This window comes from Eucyclogobius newberryi, unplaced genomic scaffold, assembly GCF_026437365.1.
Source record: "Eucyclogobius newberryi isolate DKJ021-1_F unplaced genomic scaffold, fEucNew1.0.hap1 SCAF_10, whole genome shotgun sequence".
In the NCBI taxonomy this organism is placed as follows: Eukaryota; Metazoa; Chordata; class Actinopteri; order Gobiiformes; family Gobiidae; genus Eucyclogobius; species Eucyclogobius newberryi.
This window is the reverse complement of record NW_027315724.1, coordinates 23943006-23953961: the sequence shown is the minus strand read 5'-3', so window position 1 is coordinate 23953961 and position 10956 is coordinate 23943006. Positions and strand designations below refer to the sequence as shown.

Sequence of the window (10956 nt, the reverse complement as noted above, 5' to 3'; positions counted from 1 at the left end):
GCATGTGGTCATGACAGTAATTGCACATGAATATGTGTCACAACGGCACATGAATTTCACAGTAATTGCACATGAATTACAACAGTAATTGCACATATGACGGAATTGCACATCAGTATTAGGTTAGGTCATTATTGCGAGTGTTCAGGACTAACAGTGTTTGATATAAAGTCTGACAGCAGCAGGAAGGAAAGACCTACGGAACCTTTCCTTCACACAGCGAGGGTGGATCAGTCTCTCACTGAAGCTGCTCTCCAGAGCGGAGAGAGTGTCCTGCAGGGGGTGACACTCATGGTCCAGCATAGATGTGAATCTAGCCAGGACCCTCCTGTCCCCCACCTCCTGCACCGAGTCCAGAGCACAGCCCAGGACGGAGCTGGACTTCTTGATGACTTTGTCCAGCCTCTCCCTCTCTGTGAGGAGGGCTGATGATATCGGGTTGTTCCACAGCTTTTTTGTTTACTTTTGGTGTTTTTACTAATGTACTGCAAGTGTATGGACTTTGGCAGAGATGCTAGTTATTGATGTTTGACCTGAGCAATAACTTAAAATTTTTCACAAAGCATATTAATTTATAATCTTTTGCACAATCACCGCATGCAGCTATATTTAAAGCAACATTAAAGCATACATTTGCAGTGGTGGGTACATAAAAAGCAATAACTATCAAAGCTAATATAATTCTTGGTATATACTGTAAGTGGTGCCATATGTCAGTGCAGTAGTTGCTGTTTTAATAGAGAGAATGTACAGTAAATCCTATTCACATATCAGCACACATGCAAAACTCTCCCATATAAAAGCTCCAATAAAACCAGTGAAGGAGTCTATGGCCTGATGTGACTCTGTGTGCTCGTCAGGAAGAACTGCTCCACTTAAACTTTGTTGCTCCCTTGTAATTGAATTAGTCTGCTCAATTATGTAGAGGAAGGCCTGTCCTCATTACGCAGCACTATTAAAGATGGAGCGAAAAGAAAGTGAGCAGGAGAACTACCGCAACAGTTTAGGAGGGAAAACTGTATATCCTGGACTGTAGTGGACTAAAGAAATGATTGGTCAGCTAAAGATGATTAGTTGACTTTAAAAAAAGTACGAGTAGCTCAATGATCATACCACTGACCCAAAGTGCACTGATAACACCACATGATAAGATAAGATATTCCTTTATTGTCCCACATGGGGAAATTTCATTGGTGCAACGCAGGTAGATACAGAGGTAGATACAGAAGAACAGATCACTTATAGGAAGTCTGAAAAACACTTTCAGTAGAAGATCTCCTATAAATAAATAAAAACTCCCATAGACAAATAAATAAATACCATTGCACATGAATTTCACAGTAATTGCACATGAATTTCACAGTAATTGCACATACGACAGAATTGCACATCAGTATTAGGTTAGGTCAGTATTGCGACGGGATAACGTGACGATCTCCGGGTAAGACGACTGTTCTCCGCAGTTTCATTAGTTCTTCCTTTGTGTAAACGCGGTACGGCGCCGGCCGGGGGGCGGGGCCGGAGCCGGGGGGCGGGGCCGGAGCCGGGGGGCCGGAGCCGGGGGGCGGGGCCGGAGCCGGGGGGCGGGGCCGGGGGACTCGGAGCCAAAACACATCGCAACGACACGACGAAAACACTCAATCCAGCCGAATAAAGTCAAAACAAGTTAATTTAAAGCGATTCCAGTGCGTGTCCCGATCGTTCGTGGGTTAGGGTTAGTTCCTCTTTCATATAAACGTGTATATAAACGTGTACCGACGACACGCCGTACTTTAGCGCGGCCGGAGGGCGCGGGGGGGGGCTGGTGGGCTCGCTCGGAGCTAGCTCACGTCACAACAACACAACGAACGCAACGAAAAACGCTCAAATCCAGCCGAAAAAAGTCAAAAACAGTTGAATTAAAAAACTATTCCAGCGCGTGTCCCTATCGTACAGTAAAATAGAAAAAATATACTAACTATATTTACAAAATATATGAGATAAAGCACAATAAGTGTGAGAAAGAAGAGAGAGCGTTTACACCGGGCTGCCAGCTGTACCAGCGCCTTATGACGTATATGATGACAGAGTTCATACAATTATCCATATTTTTGCAGAAAACTACCATTGTAAACATTGTATTTATCTGTAAAATGACATATCTTCTACTTTCTGCTGTTTTCCATAATAAATCTTTGTAATCGCAATAAAATAATTGGTGAACTAATGGAAATGTTGGTCCAGACTCCATCGACCAATTAATTGACTAATTGACTGAATGACTAAAGGCCAAAATGTTTTAAAAGTCAATCTGGATTATAAATTGAATTAAAATTATAAGGCAAAACGATTTTGGTTTAGCCTCTTGTTTTTATCCGAGATGCGCCTCACAAGTTGAATCTGACAGTAAAGGTGAACTGAGCAGAGCAGCGTGTACGACACCAGTGTTTTACAGCTTCTCTATGGTTGAAGTTTGGTTGTATCCTGTATCTTGGCTGACTCCTTTAGTTGTTCTCACCTTTTTCACTCCCCCTTTCTGTGCCTGGGCCTAACGCCTGGAAAATGCTGCTGCAGCAGAATTGGCTGGAGTTTGTGCCGAGGTTTATTTTGAACACAGCCCATGCCAATAATCTGCCAGTGACTGTGGAGCCCTGAGCTCAGCACTCTCAATCACACTGATCAGCATCCGCTCATACTTGTACACACATTCACATGCAGCAGGATCAGAAAGATTTCAACTGCTTTGCACTTATTCATCATTATTTACTCACTCACGATGGCATTATACTGACAAAGTGATATTCTATGCATTAAATATTGGATGCATTTCTGATGTATTGAATATAAGGGGGGCAGCGATCTAATGAGGGACTCCAGACTTCCCTCACCCCGACACTTGCTACAGCTTCTCTGAAAGGATCCTGAGGCGTTCCCTGGCCAGTTGAGAGACATAGTCTCTCTAGCGTGTCCTGGGTCTTCCAGGGGCCTCTTCCCAGCGGGACATGCCCAGAACACCTCTCCTCTCCTTTATAACAAAGAAGCAGCACTGCCAAATCAAACTGTCAAAAAGAAAGCAACATTTTTGAATTTCCATTAATAATACACTTTAAAATATATATTTATACATATACATCAATTGAGAAGTCTTCAGTTACCACTAAGTATGTGATAATATTGAAATTTTGTGTCACAGTTATCATGGCCAAAATAAGTGCAGTTAGACAGTTACGCTCAAAAAATGTATGGGTATTAATAATTATAATTTTAATATTATGAATGAGTTCTATGATGAAACAACTATTATAGTAAAAATGACACAAGAATATGGATACTTGATTTTTATTCACAATATAGTGATTATGGTGATTATCACCATTATACAAAATATACACCGGACAATTAATGTACCTTTTTAAACTCATTAAACAATATTATATTTTACTGTCCCATCCCAAATTTTCTGTTTTTAAAATGTATTTCTCATTTTAATATTAACACAAAAAAACCACAATAAACGGATACAATTATTAAAATGTTTTATTGTCTCATCGCAAGTATTATTAAAAATGTACTGCTAATAGCCTAATCGGAAAAAGTAATTGCTGTCTATTGACTATATACTGTTTGTTGGGGAAAAAAGTAGAGAAATTATGAAACAAGAATACTTTGGAGAGTTGAATTGTTATTTCAACCTTGAAAACTGAATATATGAAATAAAAAAAAAAAATCTTGGAAAGCCATTATGCACTTAATTTGTCTGATTAACCCTGTCAAATTGCTTGCTTTATACTGTCAAATAAATACATTTCCCCTCTACTTTGGTTCTGTCTTATAGGAGCAGATGAAGACTCTCCAGAGCGGCTTGGAGCAGGTGGACTGCGACCCTTTCCCGCTGCAGAGGTGTGTTTTCTCCCTATAACACCAAACACAGAGACATTCACAGCACCTGGCCTTGTATGTTGAAATAAACTCATTCCCTGTAGACGGGGGCAGGCTGTTTAAATACTGATAAGGTGCACTGATTGCGCCTGTGCATTTGTGAGCATATGCGTCCTTTAAATGACCCTTCTCTCCATCTTTGCAGTGATCACCTGACCATGAACCACATCAATATGAATCTGCAGCCCATTGAGACCAAGGTGTTGATGTGAGTATACAGTATTTATAGCACTCATGTTTTTCTTATTGATCTTGATTTGTTTCTGTTGCATGCCTGTGTAGCATTCAGAGGGCCTGGCGCGACTTCCTCCAGAAACAGGAAGTGGAGAAGAGAAGCCCCTCCCCTCCGTCCCTCTCCTCCTCTGACAAGATGAGCATGTCCATCAGCATGACGACCCTGTCAGATGGCAGCACCCCGGTAAGTCACGCTTTGGTTTTTCAGCGTTGTTTCTCGCTGCTTAAAGTATACAAAAACACATCACTGTTTACGCTTGACAAGACTGGAAGTAACTAGCTTTGGAATGTTTGGGTTGAATCAGAAAGGTAAGAAAAAAAGGTTACACATGTATATTTAAAATTGTGATTTGGGCTAGGCAATTCTTAGCTGTTTTTTCTGCTTTCAGTACTGATTTTATTTAAAAGACTATTTAGATGGCAGAAGTCGCTGCCAAAATTTAACCTCAAAAATAAAAGATAGCTTGAATTTATAAAGTATAATAGCCCATTTTCTTTCTCCAATGTCTGAACTCAGCTCCAAAATCACATGATTTTACTGACAGAGACTTGGCTGTGAACTGCTTCATTCAAAAGATACAAGCAGATCAGTTTTAGTCACATTGTCAGTGAACAAAATTCACAAACTAGGAACTTTATTGGGCGGTAAGACGCCACATCAAATAATTCATTATAATACTAAAAACATAAACAATGATAAAAATATAATTTCATTGACTATTACACATGACTGAATCTCAATTAAAATTTTGACTAATTGCTTAGCCCTACTGCAGACATATGTCACATTGTCAGTAATACATGCCACTGCTGGGTTGCTTTAGTTCTGCTCTGTTCTTGGTTAAATATGCATATTTGCTTTACTGTGCAGCTGTTATATTTTCCGAGGCAGAAGTTTTTTGAAAAAGTTATGCACAGCACAAAAACTGCCTTTCCTATCCAGAAGAGGGCAGCGTGACCCAGGTCCTTTTCCTGTATGCAGCCTCACATCCATCCTCTTCAGGGTGAATACAGGAGGATTTGGCCTGGTGTATTCTCTCTCTCCCACACATCTACAGCCACTCACACTGAGCATTGAAATCAGCCATTCTTATTCTGCACATTCTCCCTTCATTCAACCAGACTGCTTTAAAGCCCAGGGATTTTCTGTTCCAGTCATTATAATTCAGATCTGACGTTGCCTTCTGTCTGCTGGATGAATAGCAAGAATGTGTACGCTTTTCTACTAATCTGAGAGACCAGAGTCAACAGGCAGGTTTAATCTGGAAGACAGCTCTGAGAGAACCATTCAAGTTTTACAAAGAAACACTTTGAGAAACTGTTTGATTTGGATCCATGCAGATTCAAAGGTCAGATGAGTGATAAGGGCAGAGGATGTGGTGAGAATATCAAATAAGCTCAGGGCCCTTCAAGGGAACATCCAACTGAAAAAAGTTATTGTACTTTTGTCAGTGTATTACCATTTAGTTGTACAGTTTTTGTTGTATTTAAATACGATTGAAACTTCCAGACTGCAATAAATCTGTGTTATGATGACCAAGGGTTTGTGAGGGCAACAATAGACACAATAGTTATAAAAACAAGCATCAAATAAGCCCTAAAAGCTAAAGGTACTTTACAGAGCACTACTCAAACATGACAAGATCTGGCTACACAAGAAGAGATTCGTCCTGGATGTGGATAAAGTCATCAGCCCGTCTTACAGTGATGTATTGGGCGCATAGTGGTATAACAGTAAACCAGGTTGTGTCATGGTTAGTGTTAAAGATCCTTGGGGATGACCAGGAAATGCTTAGCTCAGTGCCTCAGACCTGCTGATAGTGGCAGTTCGTCATTACTGAGAGGAGCGTAAAGTGTGTGCGTCTATGTGTACTCAAGACCTTAAGGTCAAGGGAGGAGAGTGTGAGCGGAGCGAGCGAGCGAGCGAAAGACGAAAAACAGATGTTGGTTTATGGCTTGAATTGCTGATACTGTAGATTCTCTCCAGCCGACCGCTCCTCTCCAATCACTTTTTGACCTCCGTTTCCAGTGATTGATCGTAGCAGCGCGTAAAGAAATCTTCTCTATTATCTAAACTCTCTAACTTGCGCTTTTTGTCTTTCTGTCATATTTGCTGCTATTGCCCTTGGTGTAAAGTGATGCATTTACTGAACCTGACAGCTCCACACGCTGTGAATTTTTAACACGTCTGCCCACCAAAGCGATATTTTGTGTTGGAGGTCTCTGTCCGTGTTTATACTCGAGGGGGAGACAAATGTAATGTAATGGTAACCGTCTCTAAAGTGATAGAATGGGTCACCTTTGCACCGTAGCATCAGTTGTGACACTCTCCACAAACTACGCATGGATCGTCGCACAGCTTCCTCAGTGTGCCGGCATCTCTGTTCCATGGCTTTGATATCTTCAGTGCACTTGCTCTGAAAAAATCAATTGAAAAATGACGTAATAAACAGGCTTTTCAAAACGACTTCAGTGCTCGACTCGTACGTGTAAACACTTGACAATTAGCAAGTACAATCGCCTAACATCAAATGATTTCAACCCATTTCATAACTTTAAACCATGTTGTTCATGTCATAATAAAGGATGCAAGTCTTCAAACAGATTTGAGTCCCCACAATGTGATGAACTCAAGCCCAAACACACAGGCTAAAGCTTCAATTTCACTCTGTCCACATGATAGATGTTTTTATAATCGGACATCAATCTATACTGTTCGGGGGCTGCTCGAAAGCTGTGTTCTCATGACAGATTGCCAATAAATTACCTAGCGACAAGCAATAAAAAACAACATGTATTACTCTAAGGACCGGTTTTAATTTTGCAATGTTTAATAGTAAAATGTGATGTGAAATTATGACCTAGCCTCGTTGATGCTGTTGCAATTGATTTTAGGAGCTGTCCATGAAGTTGGTGCTGATTTGTGTTTATGCAGTAGTGATGGCGAAAGACCACTAGAGGGTGGTGTTGTGCTATAGTAGTCTATTCAGTCATGGGAAAATGTGTAGATGTGTATATCATACTTGAAATCTAATTTAAATACTTATTTTATGATTACAAAGTGTTTTCGTAGTAACGGCTGCAACTTTGTACATAACTAACTAAAACACAAATGTGCTTTTGTTTAATCAATCTTTTATCAATTTATTTTCTGCTGATTTTCATCAAGCCGACATTATCTGATTAAGTCTAAGTATCACCAGTGCTGATGTTTAGGTAAGTGAAATGGACAGATACGGTCAATCCATCTGGTGCAGTGAGAACCAAAGAGCCAGGCTAGTCTTCTGTCTGCCAGCTGTCAGGTGCCTCCTCCGTAATAACTTCATCAATGTTTGCAACGTTTCACACCCATTTTCTGCTCTGCTCGCCCACTTTCTCTATTTGGCGCTGTTAAAGCTCATTTTGTTTCCAGCCATGTACCGTCTACTTGACTTTATCAGGTCATGCAGCTGCAGTAGTGGTAGGAATGTGGCCCAGAAGATAAAGGAGGTTAGCAAGTGCATTTAAGTGCAAAATAAATATGAAAAATAGTACTTAGTTTGTGATGATGTCGTTTTAATTGCTTTTAAATCTCTGTTCACTGCGCTGTCCTTAAATAACCCACTGAATGCAGTACAAATTCAAATTTATCAAAGCTTTCCAACAGTAACTGATTATAACCAGCAGGAAGCACAGAGTGTTCTCCCTCAAATTCCATTATATCTTTGTAATCCAGCACCAACTGTCACGGAGCAGGCATTTTTAATCTAATTCAGAGTATTTACAAATCTAGGCGAGGTTTTAATTTATTGTTTGGTGATTAGTAAACTTTTGTTTGTGAATGCAAATACACAGGTTGATAAGATTACATGGTATTGTTAATATCAACAGATTATACCTTGACCTTGTTTAGTGAGGTCAATTAGTTTTGTCCTCAAAGTAGTAGTAATGAGTGATATTAACAAAAATGTAGTTGTCGATTATTTTTGGAGCATCCTAAAAATGATATTCAGGGCAGGCTATATTATATGTTGTGATATTGGTCCAGGTTTTATCCTTGGTTTAGTTCTGTCTATAAGATATATGATGCAAAATTGATGTCTATGGCTAAAATGTGTGTGTGTGTGTGTGTGTGTGTGTGTGTGTGTGTGTGTGTGTGTGTGTGTGTGTGTGTGTGTGTGTGTGTGTGTGTGTGAGAGAGTGTGAACTATATTTTACCATAAACGATACAGCATTTTGCAAATTTTTCAAAACAGCATTCATAATAATATCTACGTATCAATATATTGCCCACTTCTTAACTCCAAATGCTTTGTATCCAATATAAAACAACAGAAGAAACTGCTGCGATGTGACGAGATCTTTTGAGTTCATAAATATAATTGCACATCATAAATCTTCCGGCCTAAAAGCAACGTGGTTTTTTTAGTATCTTATCTGTTTTATGTCTGCTCAGTTTGCTGTGCCTCAGAAATTTTCAAATAGCCATTTTTTCCCAGCCTCCACAGCGGACCAGAACATCCCTGCAATGTTTTATGGTAATTATGCAAAAGCAACATAAGGCTTTGCAGATTAATGCTAACCACACCAATCTATTCACGGCGGGAGGATGGGTGCAGCTGGATACGTCTTACAATCCTGTTACTGTAATACGGCAAAACATGTAAAAACCTTGGCAGGCGATTAGGGGATTTCCTTGAATTGGCTTAGGGGGAGCTTTATGGATGATGGCGAGCCTTAAGTCTTCATTCATTACGTCTTGTCAGAATCAAATTGATAATTTTCTGAATTGATGGTTCTCAACCTTTTTCAGTCGTGACCCCCAGACTAACAACCAATGGCATTCGCGACCCCCAAACATAAAAACTTGATAATACCCCCATGTTTGATTGAGGTAATTGACTGAATCAATTACTTTGGTAGGCCAACAAATAATCTGCATTTACAATTTAATTTGAAGAGTGTCAACCTTGTTTAAGGCGCAATTATACATTTTTCATGTTATTTGGGGACCCCCCTACCACGGCCTTAATGTATGAGTCAAACTCTGTCAAAATAAAAACACTTAACAGACACAAAACAGAGACATTTTAAAACCTGTAGATTTCTGTCAAATCGAGAAACTTTGTGTTGCTGTGACACATTGATTTTTGCGTCGGCCGATCTTGCGATATGGATACTCTTGCCATATATTGTGCTGCCCTAATTTTGCTTGTACTTCATAACAGTATTGAGTATTGAGTTTGAAAGTTTCTCTTCTGTGTCTAAGGTAGAGCATTCAGATTGACAGCTTTGACGAGATGGAGAAGGACGGCAGTGACAGAGCAGCCAGCCTATTGACTGACAGAATCATTAGCCTCTGCTCCCTGTCAGCCTTTTCCTGCGTGAGCCAACTCTCCGTTCCAAACCCACAAAACTCACCACCTCTTATTAGAAAGTAATTAAAATGACTCAAATTGCTAATTATATGGTTTCTACCTTCGTTTTTTTTTTCCTTTTATCTGTGTATGGAGCAGCCTGCGGACATGTGAAGGACATCAGTGACTGTCATATAATTATGTATGAATGAGGGGGTAGCGGGCCATGACGTGTGTTGGGGCAGTGGGCTCTGACTCGGTGCTAATCACCTGCCAGCAGCACGTCAGCTTCAACATGGGCCCGTTCACACTTGGGACGCGCCATGTCACACGACCTGCTGATGTAAAGGCACTCTCACTGACACAGGAGGTACTATATTTAGATTATGAAGTGTTTAGCGCTACAAAAGCCTTAAAAATATTGTTTTTCTCACAATTTTTCTTTTAAAAATGCATATAAATAAGTGGTAGAGAAATAAAATCAGATCACTGTGCACTAGGAATGTAGGTTCATTGATAACTGTGATTATTCTGGCAACACTATCATCGTGAGAACCAAAAAATTATTATTGTGCAACATTTCTTCTTCAATATATAGCCCAAAAAGAGTTCACTGTTCCATTTCTCTAAGTGAATCATCGTTAAATCGTGATGTTTTATGGGCAATAATTGTAACACTGAAATTTGACATTTTGACACCTGCATCTAATTATAAAGCATTTTATTGAACCAAATCCCTTCATTTAAGCCCTTTTTCTAAGGCATGCAAATTACGTTAAAAGGTTACATTACGTTCAAGTGTCTGTAAGCAGTCTTAATTGTTGCCATAGACTACCCTTTAAAAGCATCCAGCTCTTTCTATATGTGACGTCATGTTTTCTTTGCACTACCTACAAGTAACCAGACAGGGGCGCTGTTCTGCTTTTGTAGTGGCAGCACCTTTCCACACAGTACAGTAATACACATTATGGTATTTTTATGTTAAGTAGCTTAATGCAAGTGGAACTTTGTTGTTGTTAAAAGCAAAAGTCCACTTCAATCTCTGATCGTTTTAGTTAAGGGCCCCTCTTTCTCTTAAAGTAATCCATTATCAATCTATTTGTAATTAGGGAAGCAATGTATTTGATTGTAATGGCTTGGGTTGTCTAGTACGCTGCACCTCCTGCGTCTTTTTCTTCTCTCCTTCTACCTCTTCTCTGTATGCCTTTTAATTTCATAGCACTTCAATTAAATATTAAAGTGTTTGAGGATTACGTCAGACTGGAGAAGTGCAGCTGCCGGGGTCTTTAGCACGCAGCTTATGTAGAAATAACTATACCCCGTGTCTGTAGGCTCACGTGTACAATATAAACCACTCAGGCAAAGCAACAACAACATATAAAAGTTGCATTTGAACGATCATACTGTTGTACTGAAGTCCCCACCTCTCTGCACTACCTTTTCCTGCTGCAAACTGTGTTAACTACAA

The 10956-nt window shown here is 39.8% G+C and overlaps 1 protein-coding gene across 1 annotated transcript in view; it reads left to right on the top strand.

Moving 5' to 3' along the window:
• The first annotated feature begins 4069 nt into the window (after positions 1-4069).
• schip1 (schwannomin interacting protein 1) overlaps positions 4070-10956 on the top strand; it is a 126868-nt gene continuing 119981 nt past the window's right edge. Inside the window, exons 1-2 of the mRNA XM_072464120.1 lie at positions 4070-4126; positions 4201-4336. Coding sequence (XP_072320221.1) covers positions 4077-4126; positions 4201-4336 — 186 coding nt within the window. The 5' untranslated portion in view covers positions 4070-4076. The remainder of the gene's footprint in view (positions 4127-4200; positions 4337-10956) is intronic.